The sequence below is a fragment of the Vespula pensylvanica genome, chromosome 8, assembly GCF_014466175.1.
Source record: "Vespula pensylvanica isolate Volc-1 chromosome 8, ASM1446617v1, whole genome shotgun sequence".
NCBI lineage: Eukaryota > Metazoa > Arthropoda > Insecta > Hymenoptera > Vespidae > Vespula > Vespula pensylvanica.
In genome coordinates, this window is record NC_057692.1 from 380625 (window position 1) to 408092 (window position 27468).

The 27468-nt window shown below is 38.8% G+C and overlaps 1 protein-coding gene and 1 long non-coding RNA gene across 11 annotated transcripts; both read left to right on the forward strand.

The window, feature by feature from the left end:
• Positions 1–27441, forward strand: LOC122631259 (myb-like protein X). Of its 10 annotated transcripts, XM_043816712.1 has the most exons (19): positions 7–153; positions 1105–1194; positions 7642–7839; positions 8266–8375; positions 11367–11531; positions 12384–12467; positions 18887–19077; positions 19164–19242; positions 19440–19582; positions 20344–20479; positions 20570–21490; positions 21612–21789; positions 22078–22184; positions 22255–22387; positions 22464–22535; positions 22607–22751; positions 25534–26571; positions 26658–26922; positions 27109–27441. In XM_043816712.1, exons 1-19 carry the CDS (start codon positions 125–127, stop codon positions 27144–27146), a joined length of 4122 nt encoding a protein of 1373 aa, XP_043672647.1. In that variant the 5' UTR covers positions 7–124; the 3' UTR covers positions 27147–27441. The 10 variants fall into 10 exon arrangements, with proteins under 10 accessions (XP_043672642.1, XP_043672645.1, XP_043672646.1 ...); XM_043816709.1 differs by having other exon boundaries at positions 8–153; positions 26658–27441; XM_043816707.1 differs by lacking the exons at positions 25534–26571; positions 26658–26922; positions 27109–27441 and having other exon boundaries at positions 1–153; positions 22607–24718.
• Positions 14093–15402, forward strand: LOC122631277. The gene is made up of 3 exons (XR_006327661.1): positions 14093–14107; positions 14647–14884; positions 15117–15402. It is a non-coding gene; the product is annotated as an uncharacterized LOC122631277 (long non-coding RNA).
• Positions 27442–27468: the final 27 nt, after the last annotated feature.

Here is a 27468-nt window from a genome sequence, read left to right on the forward strand (position 1 = left end):
TTTCAAATTAATTCGCGATCTATCCAAGAGAGATTTGTATACAGATTTTTATTTTTACGATGTACCTATAAACGTGACGATGTATTTCGATAGAAAAGAAAAATGAGCTTTGAATCATGATCCGATGATCCGAAGGCAATTAATTTTTTACTCGTAAGTGAACGTTGATTTTGGATCAATTAGAAAGTTCGGATCGTAAGAGATAGATATTTTATCGAATGGTTAACGTAAAATGAAGAGACGTTTTATGACGTAAGACTCGGAGGAAATAAATAAATAAATCGTTTAGAACGTTTAGCGTTAATAGCCGTACAACATTCAAGGAGGAGAAAGACGCGGCGCGAAATTTAAACTTTAGTGAAATCAATCGAATGGTTGCGAAGCTTTTTATCCAAAAGTGGAGCAATATAAAGATAACCGTTTACGGTACTTTCTACCGTGTACTTGTTATCTTCTACCAGATGTGATACTTTCGAAAGGAAGAATGAAAAATAAACGATATTTATTAGCTTCGAGTCGAATAGTCGCTTGTTTTTCTATCGTTTTATTGCAAAACGATTTGTTGGAGAATACGAAAGTCGTTAGGATTAAAAGGAACCGGTGAACGATTTCGTCGAGAATGTAGGTTAAAAACGTTCTACTATAAATTAATACAAAAACGAACGCGCGAACCTTGTATCTTTGGTATCACTTAGACGTTAGCGAATTTTGACTTTGAACGACAGATCTATCGGTTTATCGATATTATCGTTTACATCAGATAACTCGAGTGAATTGTGAGCCTCTCTTTCTCTCTCTCTCTCTCTCTTTCTCTCTCTCGCTCGCTCTCTATTGGATCGAGAAAAAGCGAAGAACCGACAGTCCGTAAAGATACGCGTTGCCGTGTAGCACATACAGTACTTGATATTCTCCTACTAGTTTGAAAGATCACTTGTTGCGATAGATATAAACGTTTTTATTCTTCGATGCATTAAAATGGTTCGGGAGGGGAGTAGATAGATAAACGTGCGTATAGTGTCCTCTCGTTTCATAGACGCTGAGCCTCGAACGTCAATTAAATTCGATTACGTCAAACAAACACGCGAACAATTATATTTTTTGAAGCATAATGATCGTGTCACCGAGCGTGAGCTTAATCGCAGCCGGAGTGGCTTCTGGCATATGCTTTTTCCTCTTCAGTACTTTACGAAAAGGGTGAGTAAAGAAAAACATTTTATTTTCTTATAGTTTGGATTATAGACTGAACGCAAATAGAGTCATCTTTTTCGACCAAGTACATTACACAATATGCAATGTTAATGAGGCTGTAGCGTGATCAAAGTAGGTCGATTATTTGAGGCATACCGATCGTGACCCCGTTTAAAGTCAATTTCTATCGATTTCATGTCTTTTTCCGCGACGGAAGACTTTCCACTACTCAAGAAGTTTTATTCGACTAATTTCAAAAAATTATTAACCACGAGCTTTGAAGATAATACGGCGATAACGTTAATGGCAGTTGATTTTCCAAACTTAATAAAACTTCAACCGCACGTACGTATTTTCACATCAATTAAATTGGATCTTTGAGAATCCGATTCTACGTCATTTCAACGATATGATTTCGATTTCTTTTGTACGTGAAAACATTCGATCGGAATCGTTCGAGGAAGGTGAAATTATCTAAGGCAATCGACAGAGAAGATGACTCAAGGTTAGCATCGTAGTAAGTATTGCATCGTAGAAATACGATAAGGCGACTTATTTTCTAAGCGCAAAAGCAATGTAATCGTTCGTGTCTATATAATTTTAGCAAATATGTCGTTTCGGCATCGTTCCACATGCCGTGAAAGAGGTTTTATACGTCATTACGAGTCCACGGTCAAAGTAGTCCGGGCAAAGGCCCCGCGAGAAGAATCTTTGGCCGTTATGACCCGCGAGCCAGGCCTGGATCTCTCTGTATATAATATATCTACGTGTATGTATATATATATATGTATATATATATATATACATATACGTATATACACCTACATATAGAACGCAACTTTGGTATGCAGGACTTGTTTTTATTTACTCTCTCCCGTTCTGACCAGTCCGGCAAGTGTCGATCCACATTCTCTCTCCTCTTTCTCGTGCGCCAGAGTAAATTACGTTTCGCCGATTTCCTTCGTGGTCCGAGCACGACGGAAATAAAAACAAATAGCGACCTAAAAAATGTTTCACTCGAGCTTCAAGGGCGTGTGGTCTTCGTTTTCCTTTCCTCGTTGCTCTCTCGCGAATTTTCGATCCTCCTTAATTTTTTAACGACGACATCGACTTTCGATGCAACTTTTCGACGTAAATTATTTTACACGAATCTCTCCTTTGTTTACTTAAAAATATCTCACCGCTTTTCCCTTTGTTTCCAATTCCATCGTTGATTATCGCAGCTAGCCGATGTCGGAGATTACGATAAAACGATCGATCCGTTCTACGTTATCAATCTTACGTCACGGATCAAAACATCAACAAGGTATTCGATCTATCCCATACGATGTTCTCTTATCTCGGTTATAAAAAATTTTTCTACTATTTGCAACTTATTCTTTTTTTATCGTTGTTTCACCGAAGAAAAATTTCAAGCAGAACGACGAACGTCGTTGTTTTTCAGAACAACATTGCGGCAGTAAACGCGTATTACGACTGAAGTCTTGACTTAATCATAATAGGAAGACGCTCGTTTGTGCCTTACACGTGAAAATCGTCGACCAAGGTCAATAAATACATCGGTATAATTATTAGATATTATAAAAACTTGAAAACTTTGCAACGTTCATAATCGTCGTGCTTGGAAAATTAACGAGCTCCTTGTTTTTTCGTTCTTAACTGATTTTCCATCTAGATCCTGTTTGAACGTGACAAGGGAATCAGCAAAATCGCGTTTACTTTTCGCTAATTTTCCGCTTCTTAATTTTTTTCCGTACCTCTTCCCTTGACTTTTAACGACTTCAATCGAAAGTTCTTTTCAACGAAAAGTACAAGTTTTTCGTGAACGAGGAAACGTCAAAGTAAGTTTTTACAAACGAGGAAAGTAATCGATAATTTTCTTCTCGGCTAATTTTAGATTTGTTAAAGGCGCTACTACAGTTTGATAGAGCGTTAGTAACGAAGTAACGCAAACTGGGTTACAGAGCGATGATAATCGAGCGAGAAAGAGAAGAAAGAACGCGGAAACCGTTGACTACGTACGTACGTACGTAAATAATTCCTATTTTCTTCCTTTTTTTCTCTCTCTCTTTCTCGATCGCACGGCCTTACGGTTCTTTGGCTATTCATGCGTGTCATTCGCGCGACTCTGCGTGTCTACAAGCGTGGTAACTACGCATGTGTGCGCGTGCGATGTTCCTGATAATTTGCTTGGACGAGTATACACGGCTGTTATCCTATCCACAGGATAGAGCAATAATTTTTCACTTTATTTTACGCAGGCTCGTGTAGCAAGGTACCTTTCGACGAACGAAAAACAAAATTGCTCGCTCCTCCACGGCAGGAAACGCGTCGAGCGTTAGTCATGCGTGCGTCGACCGACGGTTCAATAACTTTGATAAGAGAGCGAAAGACAGTAGGAAAAAGAGGAGAGAGATATTCGGACGTGGGCAGGTGAAGGGGAAGACATTAGGATGCGCAAGGTGGGTCGAGCCATAGAGACACCAAAGTCGTTAATGGTAAAACATCGTTACACAATGGACGGTATATCAAACCATATTAAACAATGGCGTCGCTGACCCACCGTGTAGGGAGACCGGAAACGAGGAGGAACCGAACGGGGATTCGAACACAACGGCTGAACGGCTCTTTCATTGTTGAAATGCTAGTTTGTCCTGACGAGTAGTCAGTCAACCACCGCATTTCATAGTTCGTGCAGCGTGCCGTGAGACTTATACTCTTTTCCTCATTCCTAGACATATTTCAAATAAAGACGATATCGCGAATCGTCCGGGTTCAAAAATCGAGCTCTTTACAATTTCGGAACAAGCGGAAAGTCGTTTTCGTTGCGAAGATGATCGTGAGATCGATAGGAGCTCCTTGAGATACGCGAGAGTCGATCGATACGATATCCTCTTATTTCGTTTTCTCTATCACTTGTCGTTGAATGAGAATACGTAGAAAAATTCTGATACGAGATTCTTCATGAGACCAGGAGAAGCAAGGCGTCTGATCAAAATTTTTCTCTTACGTACCATTCTCTGCAGAAAAAAGCAAGACAAACGGTAAGGCTTTCAAGTTTATTCGCATAATTCATCTAATTCATAATATTTGTGTATTTCATAATATTTTTCGGAGACCGTTGTAACGAGGCCTTGAATAAATCTAATTTTATTGCAAAATCGTTACATGATCGAAACTGAAAGAACCTGCAGGGGAAATATTCTTACGTAATTGGAAAGTTATACGCGACGCTGATATAACGTGTTGCGTTGTTGTTCTCATTCTTAATATATTTATTTGGGAATTTAAAATCGTATTTTAATCAAGAAGTAAATCGTACTTCTGCACGAACGATTGAGATATTGAATTAGCTTAAGGAAGGAAGTGCATATTGTCTCTGAAAGAAGATGTTACGGTCTCGATCGTTACGTCACCAACAAATTATAAATGACATGGTAAAACTGCTCCTAAGTAATTTGTTTAATGTTACGGTGTGTTGTAACTTCGCAAAAAAAAAAAAAGAAGAAGAAGAAGAGGAAGACAAACAAGGAACAAAAAAAAAGAAGAAGATGAAAGAAAATGAAAGCGAATAAAAATTATACCAAGTATTTTCGGCGAGTATTGACTAAGTCGACCGAAATACAGTGAAAGTTTAACATTAATCGTTCGCAAAGATTCTTAAACTTGTAGTGTTATGTCGACGATCACTAGTATATCGAGTTGCGCGAATGTATTCCGTGAGCTCCTACCATCGAAAGAATTCCGTGCATAAGCGAGCCGAGCAGACCACTACGAGTTTCCCCGAGCAAAGCCACTGTCACTTTCAAACCGACGCTTCGCCACAAAGGACGGATATTCGCGTCGATCGTCGATCCGAGTCGAACGGCCAAGGATGTACGCGATCATATCCGAGACATCGTCTTTTAAGGAGAGAAACGGGAAACCGATATTATTACTCCATTTCCCGTTACGAGCGTAAACGATCGTAAAATTTCTCGATGGCTCCGACAAGTTATCATTGTTATTTGCGATAAGATCATCGCTCCGATCTCCGTTTTTTATCTCAATGGAATCCTGGACCCGAGCGAATACAAGAGGATACGAAAAAACCGCAAGTTTATTTCCATTACTTCGCGAGTGTTAAAATCTCCGAGAACAAAGAAGAAGAAAGGAGAAGAAAGGAGGATGAAGGAATCGCTTCGGACTCCGCGGAAGATCAGAAATAACATTTAACTCGAACGAAACTCTTGGTCGAAGTTTCTCGAGCGAAAGTTTCTTAGTTGATCATCGTTCGTTTATATACCTATGCTATTCCATTACGGTGGACGGTTTGCAAGCGTTACCACACTGCAAAATTTCCACGAGGCATCAACGTGTTTGAAAATCGACGAATAAAAGTTACGAGAACTACGAGAATCTTATCTTTTCATCGATCTAAGAAGAATTTCTCGTTAGACGAGGAGTCGCGTTCGATCATCCGTAGCCAAGAAGAAATCATTGCGCCAAAAAGTGAAAGGACCGTTAAGGAGTGGAAAGAAAAACGTTTCTATATTGAACGACGATACTTTGACTCTTACGTGGCTACCACAGCGAACAATATTATCTACGAATGCAAACCTTCGAGTGTACGTAGGAAAAGAAATTTGAATTATATTTGTACGATCGGTGTTTTAGAAACTAAAGCTGTGCGAAGAGGAGAAAATGTTATTGGAGCATAATATTCGGTGGGAGGTGTGCGTTGGAAAAGATATTTCTCCATCGATCATATACGGCGCGTTTGCGTAAGCGATCGCCTACATAACCCGCGGTTGCGATTAAACTGAATTTTTTTTTATTAACCAAGAGTTTCTCCAAGAGGAGCATTGATACTTTTTATGAGATCCTAGCGGAAAAAAGAAAACTCGTTCCACGTGCCCGAAGAATTATACAACTTCCTGTTCGACTGCGACGAACGATCGAACGCGAGACCAATCATTAGAAAAGATCTCTTAATGTCAGGACGATCGAGGAAACGCAAGGATAAAAGAATCTTGAGAAAAGAAAGTAAATTAAAGTTAAACAATTATGTTCGCCTGCGTCTCGATTATATCGACTCTCTTGCTCGAAGGCGATAAGGTCATCCCGAGTCAAGAGAAATACAATATGGCTACGTTTATGGTTCTCTTTCTTTTGATCACCATCGAAGTCGTCGTGGTGAAGGTGGTTACGTCCGACATGGAAAGGGACGAGGACAGTCACTCCGGACTTAGGGCAGCAGCTACGTTTTTTGATCGCGACGAATGAACATCCTTTCGTATCGTTCATCGATCATTTCCCTTGTGACTTTTTTATGCGTCTTCGTTCCTCGTGGAAGAACGGTCGATTCGACGACGGATGGTCAAGCCATTCTAACGTTTAAAAGCTACCAAGCCAGCCTCGTAAAACATTTCGAAGATAGCGATATTATCGATAGGACATGGTCCACGAAAATATTATATCATAAATGACACTTGGATTACGTAATAGTGCGTCGATGTGTATCTTTAACCTTTCGTGGATGTGCGATCTGTAATTTGAAAAGACGAAACGATTTATCTCTTCTTACGACGAGAGATATCTTTCATTTTTAAAATAATTTTTTTTATGACGCACTATAATTAAAGTCTCGGATCGTCGTAAAATCTCTTTCTACTGTACTAGATATCGATCTAATATAATATCAATATAGCGTTCATTATATATAGTATCATACAGTGCTAAGTAAATTATTATACAATACATATTTTTCTCTTAAATCAACACGCAATACCGTTCTTCGTGAATTTGCCTTGACGTTTCCCTCTTAAATTGGCATACAATACCGTTTTTTCACGAATTGCCATGTTTTTTCAAAGAGGAGAAAGATGTTTCATCTGCAAAAGTTGAACGAATCAATTAGCGTACGACAGGTATCGAATATTCGAACGAAAAGCGAACAAAAAATTGGAAAAAACATGGCGTTCTTTTGGAATCCTACTCGCGATACTAAATTCTCGTTTCGATGCCACGCATATCGCGGTACTAGATGTTACGTGACCGTTGATCGTATGCGTATTATGTGGGCTGCATCGTTTATTCGAAAGGTCAATAACTATACTTTTCCGTTCGTTTCCCAAGTAGGTAGGCAAGTTTACGAGGTCGATGGTAACTAGTCGTTCGAACAAGCATTGCACTCGAAGAAACAATGCGATCTAAGTCGAGCTGGGAACTCCGATACGTTGATCTCTGACTACTGTATTTAAATGGAAAATAAATAAATAAATAAATAAATAAATAAATAAATAAATAAAATGAAATAAAAAGATAAGAGAATAAAAAAGAAAAATAAAAAGAAAAAAAAAAAAATGCTTTGAAAACTTGAGACTACCAGCCGTCCTCGCAACCTGTCCTCGTTCTCATTACTCGAGAAAGTATGTTTCGAATTGAATATTGACCAGCGATCAATGCTTTCAGGAAAGAAGCAGAGTCCCGAAGAAAAACGAAAGAGATCGTAGTCGCGGACGACGGGCGTTGCGCTTGCTGCCTGAAGCCTTTCTTGATCGGACGCGGTATAAGTTGCAACGATTGCGGCGCCAGATCCTGCAGAAAAGTTTGTTCTCGTTGGGACTGCGAGGACAACGCCTGGCATTGTCTCTTCTGCCATCAGCAAAGGTTCCTACTTGATATGCTTGACAACGTCGTGCAATATCTTACAAATACAAATCGTCTCTTTTTGCGGACGGACGCACACGAATACGCGTTTCGCGAGTTCAGCATGGAAATTTACTCGAGAGCGTGGACTTTACGAACAATACGGTTCTTTGGAGATCGGAATATCGGTATAAACGAGGTGGCGTTGAGCAACGAGAGGTAATCCCGAGATAAAGACGAGAGACAGTAGCCAATTAGATCCTCTCAGCCGCGAGAATTCGTTCCTTTCGCAGCGGGCCATCTCGCTCTTCGCACAGAAGAATCGTTCGTGAAGATCTTCTCGTTAACGAGATAATTTCTTCTGCAAATCTTTTTCGCTTATCCACCGAGAAATCTATACATACGAACGACGAGGAACAGACGTGATCTTTCTCAATGATTTTTCAGGTCGTGGGCGAGGAAAAGGGAGAAGTGGTTCGAAACTTTTGGCGGTACGTTCAAAGAGGAGGAATTACATCGTTACTTCGATACGGCTAAATCTCGAGTCTATGTCGCAGGTTTGTCCTTTTCCTATTACTTTCGTTGTTTCGGAAAGATGCAACGCGCGTCGATAGGAGATAAAGAGAGAGGCGGTTAAACGTGCGTCTGGGTTTGCGTCTTATAAATAATTTAGTTTACAACGAGTGCTCGAGTGCAGCGAGAATTCTTAAGTGTATCGTGGAAAAAAAGTAAAATGGCTCTTCCTCTTTTAAAGGCGGACTACGCGTAGACGAGCGTGAAATGTTTTGTCCACGCGTGATACGTCCATCGGCGAGCGAACGAACGCGTTTTACCGGTCAATCGTTTTTCCACTTTCGATCGAGCGGTCAACGATTCTTTCAACCATGCATAAGAAAAGTTCATTAATTGGATCGAATTACAGGCACAGCGAGAGCATCGCACAGCCGAGGAATTTTGTAAACGAAACGCTTTCGCTTACGACTGTCCGAAAAGTGTGAGCGTAACCGCACAAGATAGAAAAAAGAAAAAAGAAACAATTATTCCACCTATCGACGAGAAGTTTGGCAAGAGAGCAAACCCGTCGTTCTTACGTGTTCCAGTCCTTGTTCGAACATAAAAAAAATCATGTAACGGAAGAGAAACAATGAAGATAAGATAGGTCAAAAAATATCTCACGGTAAATTCTCGGCAATGCTCATTGTTTCGATGCACTCCGAACGCGATCTTAGACCGGTGAATCGTATCAAAATGTTTGATCGGGAACGCCGAGACTCGTAGATACGTTCGCAAGATACAAGGATTCGAAAAGCTTTTCTCTAATTCGTCGAAAAGAAGAAGTACACGAGGGAAAAGAGAAGGACGAAAATAAAGACGACCAGGATGAGAGATCGTTTGCGGCGATGTGACCCGCAAAAGACGTTGGCATCCTTTCTCTCAAAAGTAACGCGGTCGATGATTATCATCGTAGAATTCTATAGAAAGAAACGATTTAAAGAAAGAAAGCAAAAAAAAAAAAAAAAGAAACATGCAACTAACCTCACTCGGATTTGTTCGGCGATCCAAATCGACGACTCCGTCGATCTCAGGATTTCCAATTTTCAAGCGTTAGCTCGAAATACACGGATTGGTTCGCCTCGGGCAAATATGGTCAGATCGCATAATCTTCTCCTCGATTGCTCTTTCTTCGTCGTGCCACAAGAGAAACCTCCTTCGTTGCTTCTCCCAAGAGGGAAGAATTATTCCTATATCGAACGAATAAACGAAACGAAAGATCCCATTTGCGTGTTACCGTATTAGTAAGAAACGCGACCTCTTGTTTTCGATTTGTTTTTCTTACAAATAATACTCGCGATAGACGATCGTAAATAAAGAGGTTACGATAAGATCGAAAAAGTGTCGTTTGTTTTGAATTCCATAAGCGGAACGTGTACGCGGAAGAGAGAGAGAGGGAGAGAGAGAGAGAGAGAAACACGTAACGCACCGAGACGCGTAAGGATAAACACACAAGTATACGTACGCTCTCACTAAGACGCTTCTCCGTGTAGTACACAGAAAGGCACGTTCCTCTTCCTCCCGTTGTCCTCCCCGGCACAAGGTGGTGAACCTCAGTTCTGCTCCAGTACTCTTGGAAGCAACGTCGCGCGTTTCCTCCTCTCTTCTCGCGACCTTTCTCCGAGTGATTCGTTCCTCCGTTATTCGCGTACTCGCAGATAAAACTTCCATCGTCCTTCCTCCGTCTCCCTCCTTCTCATCGGCCTCCACGGTCCTCTTTTCGAGACTCGACTTCGGGAGTAAAAGAAATACTACGATGGAAAGAAGATCAAAAAGAGGATTTATACCGCTTTATTTGGACATTTTTCACCCGTAAACTACGATTTACCATGATGGATTTACAAAGGAATTAGATATAATAAATCGTTTTAATAACATAGCGCGAGAGGAAGCAACGATCGTAAATCACGAAACTGTTCCAAGCAATTATCGGCGAACCGGAAAATCTGCTCTCGCTAGATGTAAATCATTCGAACGTACGAGTTAATCATAGACGACGGTTTGCGGTGTGCGTGCGGACTATCTCCGGAGAGACACGAAAATGAGTGCGACGGCGAAGAATTGGGTAAACGAGAGAACGTTATTAGCGAATAAATACACGGACGAGTCAGAGATCCGTGAGAGAAAGTGAGGAACCACGCGAAAGGGTGTGAAATTAAAGGAAGAAGAGCGAATACGTTTACGTGCCGGTTAAACGAAGGAGTATTGAAATGCGCGCGCTAAAATGTCGGAAAAATGAGCCGTCGACGATTGTGAATTTGTACGAAACGACGAAACGAAAGGAAAATGCGTACGTTGCCGCGAAAAAGGACGAACGTTCAACGGCGAAATGTCTTCACGTTGAGTTAGTACAATCGACAATTACATTATTTTATTCGTCGTTTAAAAAGAAATTATTCGACATGAAGTATTTCATTTCGAACGAAGAACGCAGTAAACAACTCTCCCGCATACTGATTTTCCAGACAGGGCGATAACAGCACGTACGCTGGCCTCGCGGTGGTGTTCGCTAACAGTTTTGCGGTCGCAAAAGCGTTGGAAAAAGAATTGTGCGGTTAATCTTTAATGCTTGTCGATACTTTCGTTTAGAAAGCTGTACCACCAGATGGTTCTCTACGCTTAGCTCGTAATATACCATCGTCCTACAACGTACCGGTCCATTATTCGTCGCATCTTTAAATCGAACGATAGCCCATCGAAATTCGTTGCTAACCTCGAAACTAAATTATGGATAAAGTCTTATATAGAACGATGTATGGAGTATACTTTTTAACGTACCGTACTGAAGTGATCTAAGGAAAAACTTGTCTCCGAAAGCTTCTCCGAAATTGCAACGGTTTTTTGTATTATCTGCCAAGGCACGGAGTTGTACGTGCCGCGCGCGCTTTTGCATTTTTTTTTCTTTTTTCTTTTTTTTCAAAAATCTATCGTATTGAGATCGTTATAATACAATTTCGAATCGACGTTCACACGCGAGTGATAATTATTATCTACAGGAGTGGAAAATGCAGCTACTGGTTCGGGTTTGGACCTGGCCACGGGTGGTCAAGAGGACTCGAACACGATGGAAACCGTTAGAGCCTTTATCGAGAAAATAATCGAAGATCTGATCGGTAACGTGGACGACGCGTCTATCGATCGTCTCTACGATCATCCAGAATGTAAGTACCGAAGATATTTTGCTTCCCATACTTATAAATTATTTATATTTTGTAACTTTGTAAATGGATACTAAACGAGCTTGATTACCGTCTCGTGCTGCCACCTGTAAGCAAAGTTTCAAGCTAGAAATACGTATGACGTGCCTGCTTTTTTACCTTTCCAATCAAAGCTCAAAGATCAAAATTTGATCGATCGTGATTGGTCAGATATAAAAACGAGAAACTAATCCTATCTCGCGAGACGATCATCTTCGCGATTCTAAAAAACTTGTTAATTACCTATGTCCTTTTTATTATTCAATGATCATTTTTTATCGTCAGTCTTTTTTTTTTTCCGTAAAAAACCATTTTGCTACCGTCCGATATTTTTGCATCAATCTTTTATTATTTCAATAAGCAGTAACGCAAATAAGACATACTACTTAAAACTAAAATCGCATTTCCATCGAAGTTTCGTACGATCGATTATTTTTCTGTCGAAATTAAGCATTGTATACGATTAATTGGTTGATCGAATTTTTATTAAGGTATGATAGCGGTACGATAAGATAGGATCGATTCTACCGCTAGAGGGTATCGCATTCGCAAAGCTATTAGCCGTGTTCGAACAGATAGTTCGAAACAATAATTACCGTAAAGTGCCGCATAAATTATAATCGTGCGACGATAGCAATTAAGGAAGTGGCCCGAGATCTATTTAATGTAATAATATAATTTACGCCAACAAGAAATATCATTTTCTCTCGTGCAAGTTTACCTGCTAAATTCCCGTTTAATTTAACAAGTTAATAATTCTAACGATCGTCATCCTCTAACGTTAATATTAACGGCATCGCTAACGCATATTAACAGATGACAGGCTTTTGGCAACGTACAGCGTGCAATTGGCCGATGCTCTGGCACGATTGGCGGTCTCCGTACATCACAGTATTGCGAGTAAGTACTTAACCTGACGCTTGAATCATTCAACTTTCTGTCTTGTTTCATTTATCGTCTGATCTTAATCGAATAATTTAGACTATGACATAATTCGCTTGAAATAATCAATGTGGATATCGGACACGAAAAAAAAAAAAACGATTGCAATGGCGAACACCTTTGTCCTATTCAGCGACGAGCTGCAATTCAATTATGTTCCAACGTCCTAGTATCTTACGTGGTTAGAAGAAGTATATATGTACATAACTATATACGCGCGAAATTACATAAGTGGCATAGAAAGAGAGAGAGAGAGAGAGAGAGATCGTAATTCCTGTTAGCAAGATATCGTCTTCTTTTACTTCTTTAAAAATGAAATGTTTCAAAAGATAGAAGTAGTATTTTGTTTCGAAAAGAAATTCGTAATGACGTAGGAAGAATAGCGAGTTCCGTTTCTCATAAATCTACGAAGATGTATGTATTTCATAAATCGATACGAGCTTGATTCGATCGGAAGCGAATGATTGATATATGGCGTTGGATAAAAAGGTCGATATATAGTACGCATTTATCGTAATTTCGCTTGTCTCTTTGGTAATGCTCAGTGTGGCTTCTTACCGCTTTTATATACACTTTGTATCCTATTATCTAAGCAACGCTTTTTTCTCTTTCTCGAGAGCCGATCGATCGATGCGATTGCGTATTTGATGTAAGAAAAATTGAATTGTTCGTACATTTCGTTTCACGTGAAATACGAACGAAGCTAACCACCGCGCACTTTGTAACGAGTCCGTACAAATGTTATATTGTTTTCTTTACTCAAGGTAATCCTGTCCTTACGATATACGTAAGATGCGATAGGTTCTTATCGGAAGATCGAGACCGTGTTCGAGATATTTTATTATTAGAATACGTTTCAAGAGAGAAAGAAAGAGAGAAATAGAGAGAACGCATTTATATACGATAGCCAAGTACATATCGAAGAATCATTTACTTTTTGCTTTGTAATGGCTTACATCGATTGTCGTGACTTATACATTCAGAATTTTTACATAAATAAATATTAAGTTCGTTTCAATAGAAATAATAATCGGAGATTAGAAAGGCCATATATTTATACGAGAAAATGTGACGTCAAACGTATGTCGTCGTGTTTTCATTAAGGATTTTTTGTCGAAACGAGCGAGAGCGACTTACGCAGGTAAATATGTATATACGCACACACAGGTATATACAAAGTTAGGCGCGAATTTAGAAAACACTATTCTCCCCACTAAATGTAAAAGGAAGCCGTACGGAAGAAGGCGTCGCATGTGGGGTATGCGTCGCTCGCATATCACGTCGTTGCTTTGCCAAAGTCTCGCTCTCTCCCGAGTTCTCAGTCGCTCTCGAGCGCGCGATTATGTTCGTGTCGCGAGTGTCGTTGATTTTTCGATACCAATCTCGTCGTTTAATTTCTATCGCTTCTTCCTTTCCTTTCTCTTCTTTCTCATCGACGTTTTTGTAAAAAATCGACGTTCCTTTATCTCCTCCTTCCCTCTTCCGAAAATCAACGAGATTTTCCTGTTCGAATTTCCTTCCAATGTACGACCTAAATCTAATTTAAAGGTGAAACTTGTGTGATTTGCAAAAGTCGATCGTATTATAGGCGTATTAAGGTTTTACTTTGATCCTTGCGCTCTCTCATATTTCTCGGCGATCGTCGTTTTCGACAAAGATTCGATTTTCGGTCTACTTACGTATATGAGATTTAAATGCAATCGTTAAGTTTCCATCTACGTATTCCTTACTTTAGGCTGCCAAATGAGGTGTAGGTATCAAAGTACCAAGAACTTCCTGTTCTTTTACCATTTTAAGAGGAAACGAAAGTATTCGTTTGAGCATCGCTGAGAAAATATTTAACTTGGCTCGATTGTTTAAATTCTCAGAAAGAATTTCTGCGAGAGAGCCTTCTCTCGAGATAAACGTCGTATTATTTATGTAAAAGAAATCGCGACTTTGCCGGCATCGTCGCGAACGTTAATTTTAATTATTATTGCTATTATGTATGGCTATACGCACGTCTTAGCAATGATCGACGAGAATTTACAAGGATCATCAGAAATCTTATCTTAAATGCGAGATCGTCGAGAAGTTTTCAAATCAAGGTCGAGGCCGTACAGCGAGATAATAGAGACGTATTAAATATCTTTTTTAGATAAAAACACGCGACCCGATCAAATATATCAATATTTATAAAAAATAATTAATTTTTTGACTGCATTGACATTTGCTACGAAAAGAAGAAAAAAGTGAAAAGATCAAGGAAACAATATTTCACCTCTCAAAGTTCGAGTGATTATTTAAATGAGAGTTTAAAGGTCATTTAGATCGGACAAGTGTGAAGGCATAATTATCAAAAGAGAATAAATATATGTGCGATATACGTAATAATGGTTAGCTCGATGGAGCGCTATGTAATTAAGATCTTATTTTCTTTAAGAAAAGTTGTCGATTACGTTCGACGATTGTGAAAAGATTTATTTATAGTTATTTCATCGATACGTGCGACAAATTGTTTGCTCGACGAACGTTCTCTCTTAGATTTTATTTTTCTCCAACTTATCGAACGGAACTCGATATTAGAACTCGATAAGTTTCTAATACACGTTACGTGCTTATTTGTAGCGATAAAGGAAAAGTAATAAAGTTAGAATGAACCGGTAACGACGAATGATTCTCGTTGCTCGTTTTAAAGACATTATCGTTGAAACCTTTCATTAATTTCGATCCTGGGAATCGAGAAAGTCATAATGCCGAGTAAACTCCTCTCTAATGCGATTGAAATATTCTCTGAAAGTGGTTGCGTGCAAAAACGTAAGACATTGTTCGCGTATGGCCTACGTCGAATGTGTCTTTGATAACCACGGAACGATAATGCCTTACTCGTGCCAAAATATTATCAAGAAATCGACGAGCGATGATTAAGCGATTAAACAAACGAAAAGAGAACACGGATCTTGTACAAATATGATTTTTGATTTCACGTGGTAGCCTTTTTTCTTTCTTTTCTTTTTTTCTTTTTTTTGATAAATCATTTCATTTAGAGATGTTCGCTTCGATCGACTTCTCCTTACGTGATCGCTAAAGAGAAATTCGACGAATTTGAGAAAAAAAGAAAGAGAATTATGAGAGAGTGGAAAAACGAACAGTGAAAAACTCTAATGTTGTGTTTACCGATCAGCGATGCAACGTGAAAGGTACGTCAAATGTTGTCGGAACTAATTGGAGAGATGTTGACCCTCTTCGGTGGCCTAATCGTCCTTTGCTTCATCTACATCCTGATAACGAGGAAAAATGGTAAATAAATAAATCGTTCTATTAAGCGGAAACGTTATTACGAACATTTTCTGTGCGTAATTTAAGTATATATTCATCGCAAACGACCAACCGAACGTACCTGAATTATTGCATATGTCTAGTTCTGTATATGGCCTTGACATCGTTCACCTTCTTGATATATTGTAATTTTTACCTGCAAGAAAATGTATTTTATCGTCACGCGGACATATTAAAACTGATAAACACGTAGAAGTCAGTTTTTGTTTCATTTTTCTTGCTACTGATAAGTTATATCTGCATGCAAATGCACGCGATCACCGTTTTTTTTATCGGTCTTTCTTTTTTTTTTTTTTTTTCTTTTTTGAAAGATCGATCACGTCGAGTATATACACATTATCGCTTATAATTCATAAATCAGTTGATAATCGGACGTTTTTTCAAATCCATCCTTGAATAACTCTTGAATTAAATATAGGAAGTTGTTATATATTATTATAAATATACGCTACCTATGTGCGTTTGTCTGGATGATTATGTGATTCGTTATCGTTATCGAGGAGCGATTCGTCGTAATCGACATCGGGCACTTAACAAAACGTTCGTAATATTGGCGACGGCCATATTATTCGAGCTTATCTCCCGTTTCGATCCATGGCGTTATTATCGAAGGAACTTTGGTCGTCGCATCTTTCGCAGTTAACGTTTTTATGCTCGTAATCCGGCAAGACATAAGGGATCCCAAGGAAATGCGTTAATATTTTTGATTCTGTTTCATTTTCTCGGTATAACCCTATCTCCCTTTCTCCTTCTTGGTAAAACTAGTTCACTAACGTTTTCGCATTCCGATGGCTAATTTATCACGTGAAATCGTTAACACGGGATGGGTGGAGAAAGAGAGAGAGAGAGAGAGAGAGAGAGAGAGAGAGAGAGAGAGAGAGAGAGAGAGAGAGAGAGAGAGAGAGAAAGAGAGAAAGAGAACGAAATTATCCTCTTTCGTACAACGGTTCGCAATTTCCGTTAACCTGCTTTTCTTAAGTTCAAACGAATCGTCGAATAATACGTTTTTCCACCGTTTCGACAAGTTTAGGCTCGTTCCACCTTAAATTATCTTTCGAAGAAAGATATCTGATTTCGCTTGGAATAAAGTAGAACGTACATCGACGAAAGAATACGAAGCACCTGAATATACTGTAGAAATCCTTCTCTTTAGATTGTTACGTACATACAGACATATATTATAATTCACAGTGATCACTGTGATTCCATTACATCACTGCTTTGCGTTTCGTATAACATCGCTGCGACATTTTAAGTAAATTAAAAGAGCCCCGGCACGAGTTTTACGTTCGTTTTCTCTTTTTCTTTATCTCCCGCTCCTTTAATTTATTTTCGTCATAAGAAAGATGCAATTATCTTTCTTGCCTCTTTCTCGTCCTCTCCGAAACGTCAAGTATCAAAACAACGACGCCATTAGACCGTCTCGGTTTTATTTAATATCACATTTCGTCATAAAATATTACGTTTGTCCAATTTTTCCTTTAAATAAATGTCCATTATTATATTTCGTTACTTCGATATCTCGACTCGCAGGATTAATTGAACGTTAATTGAACGAACAGGATAATAATAGGCAAGAAATTTGTATGCGTAGTTGAACGGATCACGATGAATCACATCGTCCTTCTACCATCTTAGAAAATATTAGAAAATACAGGATTATGCGAATCGGTTCCCTTCACGTTCCATCATTTTCTTAACTAGCAGAGACAATGACGTAGACGGTGCATTACGAGGAAGCACGTACCGTTTAATTAGAATTCCTGACGTACGATTGTCTTTCATAAGGAAAGTAAAAGCTTGGAAGCAAGGATAGAAGAAGGATCTTCTTCTCGAGTTTATCCAAACATAAATAATCGTGCGAGAAGGACATTCCGTCTTTTCGTAGTCGCACAGAGGACGCTTCGTTAAAGCTAAATCATTCGTATACGTTAGCGTCGATAATATTTACGATAGCTATCAAGTAGTAATAGAGAAGAGAAATAACTGTTGATGACCTTCACCTTCTTGCGAGAGATCAGGGTTAGAAAGTCCGTTCAGGTGATCGAACGTCCGCTCGACGAACGTCTACGGCGGCGACGACGACGACGACGACGACGACGACGACGACGACGACAACGACGACACCGTTTTCTACATTTTCCCTACATATCCCAGATATTATAAATCTCTTTGATTATCATTTATTCGCTAGCGCTCGTTGGAACATGATCATCGTCGATAAGAAGCTTTCGTGCGAACACTCGTACGAAGAATACCTCCCACTCTAATCGCATTCTGATTCTATACTCGCGTGCGACCTTGTAAAAGGCCGTCTATCATTACTCGTGGTTTCACGTGGAAAGAGTTCAGGAGGTCGATCGATCGTGAATTTCACTGAGGATCTCGATACGAGAGAAAGAGAGGAAAAAGGATAGAAAAGGATGCTGAGATGAATCGTCGACAAGGCCGCGCTGTGGAGGTGAAATCATTCCTCTTGCTTTGACTTAAACGTGCAAAACAAGAATTTTCGATTCGATCCATTATCGGCATGACTTGACCGCTTTAAAGAAAGTGCCTGCTCAGAAGTACCGCTTTTCCCTGCAACTAATCCTGCAATTTTATCTCTCTAATTCCTTGGAAACTCTCGCGGGTACGCTGCTCGACACTTTCGACGAAAAATGTCAAACGGTCAGGCTTGTTTTTCTTTTTCTTTTTTCTTTCCATTTTTTTTCTTTTTTATCAAAACACGAGCAGATTATGACATAGCATTTAATATACATAATTACGTACGCATATTCGAGAGTGATTAGCATCTTGAAATTCAAAGAGATTTTTTGCGATACGTCTGCCGCGTATATCCGTGTTTCTACCGCAAATGAAAAATAGATAGGGAAAAAAGATGTAAAAAAAAAAAGAATAATCAGCTGGGAATCTTTACGACGAGATAATCACCGACGTATTCATCGCGTAAGGAAATTCGAATGGGTCGATTCAGACGTATAATAATCGATCTTCGCGATAGAATATTATTCGAACGTTATTAAGAAGAAAACGTTTCGTTGTTTTCGTTGTTTCAGACAAACCTTCGACGGATTCGCCAACAATGGCACATTCGGCTCTTCGCGAGCTCGTCGAACGGGCCGTCGAAGAGGCCAAAAAGTTACCTGGTCTCGCTGGCTCGTCCACCGATAATCAGCGGACGAACGAAGAGTGTAATATTTCGGAGCACAGCTACGAAGATCTTCTCGCCACTGCGATATTGAATAAAGTGAGCCTGCTTCTTTCTCTTTTTTTTTTCTTTTTTATCATATAACGTTGAATCGAATCGAGATGATATCTACGAATTCTTTCTAGGTCATCGAGAAATTCCAAAGAGAACAAGTAGATGGAAATAGCAACGTCCTGCATGAAAAGCCTTCGGCTAAAGCGGAAAGTATGTTTCCTGCGACTGACATAAACGATGATTATACTTAACTATCTTCACTGGAAGAAAATATCTTCTTAGATCTTTTCGATAGGTTACATTTATTACTCGTATTTCCTATGTAGATGACCGAATTGAAATTTTCAATATTAACGGTGACATCGAAGGAAAATAAATAGTGACGATCGATGTATTTATTACTTCAGGCGAAACCGAATTAGGTCTCGACGAAGGCGTCGAAGAAGGTAGCAGCAGTTTGGAACCTTTGTCTCAGGACGAATGTAGCAGCGATTGCAGCGGACCACGTTCGAGGCACTCGCGAAATCGTCAAGAACCATTATCCCTTACGGTACGTAATTGGAGTACAAGTAATAGTTTATTAATCGAATCTCTTTGAAGATAAGAACACCGTATAGATGTAGAAAAAAGTATCTGTGCGAATATTCAGCGATTTAGTTACGTAAAATGAACACTTGTCATTCTCCTCGTATCGTATATTTATGTACATACATACGACTATATACTTACGTCAATGACTACTGGTCAACACTCTTTACCAAGGCATTCGTACCATTCGAATAAAGTAACGGGTATAGAATTTGTAGTTTATTGAAATGGTAATTATTCGCCTCCGTGTCTACTGATCTAAGAAACGTCCTCGAACGTTCTTTGAGAATTGAAAAAATATTACTGATTAATATACTAGTCGGTACTACGTTTTGTTGCAAGTTCCTTTCAATAAATTTTTCAGACGTGACGAGTTTATTTAATGTTAATAATCGAAGTATCTTAGAAAAAGACAGGGGATACTCATGAATATTTTCCACTTGGTAAGTACAGAGAGAAAATTCTTTAGGAGATACGATTCTTGAACTTGTCCATCAACAAAGGTCACCGTTCACCTTTCGCACGCGCGCTCGTTTATTCGCTCGTGCGAACAGGCACGTGAGACGAATCGATCATTCGTATCGATGTGTTACCAACTCTTACATACCCCTGTAGCTCGTGTACACGTTTACGGTTTGTAACTTTGTCGGACCAAACATTCTCAACTATTGCATCTTCGTTAATATTCTACGAACTCTTTCGAACGTATTCCTCTGTGTTCAGATAGAGGAACGAATAGAAGAGGTAACGACCACCTATACGTCCGATGAAGATCCCCCGGAATGTGTAAAGAATGGTTTACGCATCACAAATGTTCGTCGTGTGCCATTTCCGGAGCTTGGTATGGACATCATCGATCGTAAGTAATATAATCGCGCGTGACAGAGAGTAAGTACTGTAACATATTTCCTTTCACACGCATAAAAATCTCTTTCAAACCAACTTCCAGCATCTCAGGAATCTTCCGATGAAAGCCAAGACGAAGAGTACGTGTCGACGGTTCACGTCGATCTCATATCACCGTTTCAATCCTGGGAAGAGAATTGGCTATTTCAAAAGAAGAGAGTACCGATTCAATCGGACCCTGTTGCCATGCTCGTACCAAGCTCCAGCGCCGATTTTAAAGCTTTGATCGGCGATAAGGATGCCGAGGATACGTCCGATCTTTCCGAATGTTCGTCGGCACAATCTGACGAAGAAATCGAAAAGGAACTGATAGAAGCGATCAATAATGTTGTACCACGATCGCCGAGAATGTCGGAATGCGAGATGGTAGAAAGCTCGCTGAATGAAAACGAAGTTGCTCGTAAGAATATTGAAGATTTTCATTCGAAGTCTTGCGAATCTATTGAAACGTTATCGACGTTGGATAACAAAGATGTAACTACTAGCGAATTGTGTAACGGTGACGTTAAATGCGTTACAGAAGAGACGAACGACGGAAAGAACGCGATCGAGGAAATTCGGAAAGAGACGAAACTCGTGAAGATTTCTTCGAACGATGGCTTCGCGAAGGAAGAAACAAATTGTAAAATAGAAATGAATGATCAAAAGTTTGAGATAGGGTCGGCGGAATGCGAAGTCGAAAATAAGCAAATGGTAGATTCGAAGACTGAAATGCAAAGAGCGGATATCGGATTACTTCAGTCTCAAAAGGATACCTCGCCGGATGTGCCAATGATACCGACTCCGTCCACGTCAGAAAATAATTTTGAAATTGTAACTAACGTGGCAGTTTTGGATTTCAACGAGAAGGAAATTTTTAATTCTTTGGAAGCGACTCGGAAAATAATGGACCAGGATATCAATGGTGAAGAGGATAAGACACCGTTGTACTCGTTAGACGTCTATTCTAAGGAAGAAGTACACTGTACGTATATACATGTCACTTGCCATATATAAGCAAAAATCATTGATTCATTCCTCTTCTCGAGATTACGCTAATTGCGAGATGTGTGCGTGTCTTTTACTATTCTTACGATTTATTGTAGTCGAAGATGGTGCTCAGCAAGAAAGTGAATATACCGAACATTATGATACAGCTACGCAAAGACACTTGGACAGTTTAACGAAAGATGACATCTACGTATCGCAAAATGACATAATTAATAACGAAGTATTGGAAATCACCGAGTTAACGTCAAATTCGTTGTTCGAAGATGAAACGAGGTAGGTTTAATATCTCGTAACTTGTTCGTTAGAATTGTGATTTTTACATTTTGTCGAATTAAATAATGAACTTTTTATCGTCGCAATTCAAATGACATAATAATGATACACGGCTTATTTTCAAATATTTCGCGGTAGTCTTATGTTATCTCTAAACTTTCGATAGTACGTTTACTTCATTGTAACTTTTTAAATGTTATATGCATTTTTGAGAGACCATATATCGTGCGATAAACTTTCTTTTCCTTATGACACGATAATAACGCTTTTCAACATTCCTCTGTGCAGCAAATGCCGAGAAGCTGTGGCATTTGCCAAAGCTGAGTCGGCTTCTTATTTGTCCTTGGAAAAGATAGCCGATAAAGATATACAACTGGCTACACCTCCACGTCCAGGTAATCGAAATCAAGTGACACTCGATTATACTATGCGTGCACCTCTATACATATTTATTTTATCGAATAGGTACGATCGCTGAAAGAGAACATAGAAAATGGGAAAATGCACCACCGATTGAAAATAATCCTTACAGCAAACAGAGCATTCAGAAAAGACTTTTGGAAAGACAGTATAGCAGAAGGTCTGCAGATATTCCAGGGTAAAGATCAAGCATGCGCGTTCAATTATTCAATTAACGAAGATTTCCTTTTGTCACATTATTTTCTTCGCTTTAGGATTCATGCCGAATTGCCGAAGAGCAACGGAACCGATCTTGTCCTGGTACCCAATGAACCGGATATTAAACGGTAATGATCTCATTTTCAGTCGCGTCGTTTTTCGTTAAGTACTTGATTTTCTACGAATTCTTATTGAATAGGTTTGGCAGAGATTACTACATCAATAATGCAAAATCACCATCTGGAGACAAGACACGAAAACCAGCAACAGCGTCCGCATCGAGCAGGCCTAGCAGTGCGTTGTCTCAACGTTCGGGTTCGACCGGGACTGATCAAGAACAACAGGTGAGTTTCGAACTTGGAAAGTTCGAAGAGGCTTCATTACATGGTAGCCTCGCTAGACGGAGTTATCGCGATCGACACGCCAGTCCAAATTTTGCGATCAATCCTCTGTTGCGTTTGGAACTCAACGAAAATTTTGATGAGACGAAGATGGCGAACGAATCAAGATTATTGATCGAGGAATCGAAGAAAGATATATTTATAACTGACGATCAAAGATGTATCAATAATGATGTTGAAGCACCTGCCGATTTATGGATAAGCGAGATACCAAGCAAGTTTCAAAATGATGTAACCGTTAGCGACAATATCGAATTCGATAACGTGACGATTAATCCGTTGTATCAACCTCCTGAGGATGAACGTTCACCAATTGCTTCGAGTCCAAGCGATCGTGATTCCGGCATGGATTCGATCGAATCAAACGATCTGGGATCTAATAAAACGAAGGACGTTTATTGGGAGAAATTATCTTGTTCGAAAGATGAAATTAATGCCAAGGAGAATCAAATAATATCGACAAATAACAAGAGATATCTTAATACTTTCAATTACAAATATCATACTTTTGGGGGAATCCGAAATTCGGTTGTTTATCGGCAAGATCGTACAATTAATTTCGAAGACGACGATTTTGAGAACGACGTCGTCGAAGATAATTTCTTTTTTGGTTCGCCAGATTTTGTTAATATGAAATTTCAAACGTTCGGTGGGATAAAAAAGAGGAAAAAGATCGATAGTAAAAAGATACAAGCTTACAGTAGAATAAAATTAAGACCAACGATGCAAATGACGAAGGGATCAAAGGTTAATCATTCAATGAATAGATCCATTGTTAATGATGATGAAAATAAGTCGGAGGACATAACAAAGAGCGGAACTGTCGACGAGGACGATTGGCTCGACGAAGAGGAACCTGCGGATACAAGATCTCTTGAGTGCCAATTCAAATCGAATGACAGAGATTTCTTACAACTTTTAAATCGTAATTCTAACGTTAGAAATAGACGTAAAAAGGTCTTCAAAAGACAAACGAAAATAGGGAGCTTAAAAAATAACGAATACAACGAAGAGGACAAGAATTGCGAAAATAGAGATAACGTGGATGATACTGAAGTAACAAATCTTATGAACGATACTTCGAGTATTTCGAAATCATTATCATCGTCCAATTCTACGTCTTATCACTCGATAGATTTGTCAAAGAGAAACGGAGCAAGAAAGATGATTGCCAAAGGCAAACTAGTAAGACAATATTCACGTTCTTCGGAAGAAGGAAAGTTGAAATTGGAACCTCCTATTATACCACAAGTTATGGAGAAAAACTTTAAGACGTTGAAAGAGCTTAAAAGTTCTAATGCTCGAAAAAAGAAACGTAAAGATGATCCTACTAATAAAATATTAAATATAAGAAGCTTGAGTAATATTACGATTTGGTAACGATGTCAGATTTGTAGCGAACGAACGAGGTCCCATTATACTTTATAATTATTTTCATATCAAAGCTAAATTTCTGTGGCTATCAAAGTTAATCGGTGGACCTTCAAAAAAACCTTGCATTTAAAGAATCAATATAAGATGAAGAAGTATCTCGTATTCTAGGAATCGTTTACAAATGATACATTCCAAAGAAGTATATACCAAAATCGTAGAATCTTTTGTTCAAAACTAATGTGGTAAAATATTTACAATTCAAATGTGCCATTGTTCTTTTTCCTATTTTTTCTTTAAACATTCATTGTTTAATCTTGTTTTTTTTTTTTTTTTTTTTTTTTTTTTAACGATAATGTCATGAATGTTATTCATCTCAGGAATATGGCGTACATAATTTTACGCCTTATGATCTCAGTTAAGATTTAATTACGAATATTAATTGATTGGGAGTAAACCGAGGGCCTAACTATATTTAACTTCTAATATGTATTATTATATAAACGTTACAATAATTTAAATATATTATTTATTTAATATCTTTTTTTTTTGTTTTGTTGAAAGTCGCATGCTTTAGGTGTCGGTTATTAATACATCGTTATTTTCAGCGAATCGATATATTCGATTTATTCTTCTGTTACGCGTGCACTTATCGTAGTTGTAAAGTCACAATAATAATTTATTAATTATATTGTATATAACAGTGTATATATAGTTCCGCACCAACTTGTGTAAGAGTCACTGATAAAATGTGAAACTCGCTGTCTCTACTATTAATTTGATATTATACAAAGCAACGCTCTATTCGCACTGCATATGCATGAAAGCTGTGATAAAATAAATTGGTAAGTACACTTTAGAAAAATTCATGCTCGTTTCATGTGCGTTGTTCGTTTACTAACAACTAACCGAATTTATTTTCTTGGATTGTTTTTTTTTTATCAAAGGAACGAAACTTTCGGGCAGCTTAATTTTGCTGATTTCTATCCTAGGGGTAACACAGAATGGAAATGAGTATATTCTTTTTTTGATTTTTAATTTAATTCGTTATTTCTTACTCGAATTGTTTTGACTAAACAACAAACTTTGCTCTCCTAACACTGCGCACAATATTTTGGGTATATGCTTCTGTTTGCTTTACTCAAAGAATACGAGATATGATTTAATCAGAAACTTAATCGAATCTTACGTGGTACGACGTGGTATGCATGGTTTGACGATGAAAACTAATTTGTACGTATAAAGGGTACTTAACGAGAACCTTCTTTCTCTGTTTTTGTTTGGAAAGAATATCAACGCCTTCGATCAGATTTGGCACTAACATTGCATAATCGTTCGTTCCCATTTATTTCAGACTGAGGAGAGCTTGGACAAGGACGTGACATACGATTCTACCAGATCAAGAATGGAGAAATGGCGAAGGAACAATTCGAATTCCTCCACGGAAGATAGCGCGAAAGATGAGTATTTGGAAAAGAAGAAGAACGATGTCTCTTCGATCAAGCGTCAAACGTCTTGGAACGATCAAAAAGTGGAGGATCTTTTGGAGAACGAACGTAAGAATAGTAAGAACGAGATAAACGCGAGGCTGAACAATCAGGACAACAACTGTGGTATCTTCGAAACGAAGAAATCTTATAATCAGAGCGATAATCAGAAGATGATACGACGCATCGATCTAAAAGCTTACGGATTTGCAAACGAGTTCGATTCGAACAAGGGAAAAATCGTAAAACCGACGAGGCCGCAAAGGGTTGTGAACAAACTCGATCTTAAATCGTTCGGTTACGATGGTGGGTTGCGTCGTACTCAATCGCACAATCAGATCGATGGCGTTGACATAAAGCCGAGAGTCGTTAGGGTGGAAAAGAAGTCGAATTTGAAACATTTCGGGGATCATCGTAACTTCGATGATCGAGATATCTACGAAGGGCAATGTTCTGACGATCGAAGCCTCACGCAAAGTACAGGAACTCTTAACGAACTTTGCGAGCAAATGGATCATAATCTTTTCAGTACGATGACCTCTGCCAAATCGGTACCGAATATTGCGAAAAGCGAGTATTATGAGAATTCGAACGAGAGTTCGAAAGACATCGAGAGCGAAGAGGAGAACGCTTTAATAAACGATCCGAAGGATAAGAAATTGGAAGTCGATGTTGAGAACGATAGTGGCTCGTCGAACGTTAGTTCCGAAATAGACGCGGAGGAAAAGGATCGATCTACGGAGAAGTTATTATATGGAAATCAGGAGGAGGAGGAGGAGGATTTTTCGGAAGAGAAAATGAACTTGAAAAATATTATTGAAAATAAACTTCCAATGCCGTCGGTCAGAAGATTGGCCGAGGCTTTCAACAAGCCGTCGGTAATCTCTTCAATTCCTGCCCCGCGAGTAAGACAATTTATTTTTGTTTTTTAGTTATTTTCTAATATATATTCTTCTTTCCTTCAACACGATACTCTCTCTCTCTCTTGTAGACTACGAAGTCTAATACCGCGCTCAATGAGAGATCTCCAACCCCAGAAGTGCAAATAATCGAGACGCCCAGGCAGATGCATAGCTTAACAGCCAGATCTCTTTCGAAACAATTTCGAGATGGTCTGCGTCAAATTCCGAATAAAGTAACTTCACCACCGGCTAGTCACGTAGCGATGGAGCAACCGAATGGCCGCGAAAATCAATCGGAAATCGTACAGACTAAAAAGGATAATTCATTGAAAGATATAAACGTAATAGCACCTGGTAAGTTGAAATCTAATATAAAATTTTGGGAACAAATGCAGAGGCGGAGTTAGGATTATCGATGGACTTTCAAATTGCATCACAAGGCAAAATATTACGTCGCCGTGGCGACGTTTTTTAAATCATAACATACACATAATGTATTTGTAATAATATACACAACATTATTTTATATACTTCTACTAGAATTGCGTTTCCCGCAGACCAGTCATAATTTTATATAAGATAAGTGAAAATATGATGAAGCATCGTTTTGAAACGATGGAAATACGGAATGATTGCATTAGTAGAGAAGTTACCATCCTTACCACGTGCAAGAATGTGTTAACGGAATATATTAAATAATTAATTGTGAAGTTATATCGAGTCAGTCTAATTACTTATGTGATTAAATTTGTGCCAAATGACACGAACGTGTCATTAGCCAAAGAAGATATTGTAATTAATTTCTTTTATGATCCATATACCCTGTAACATTTTCCAGGATAAACTCTCTTTAATAAAGAGCATCTCTTTGTACATATTGTTGAATTTTGAATGTTAAAT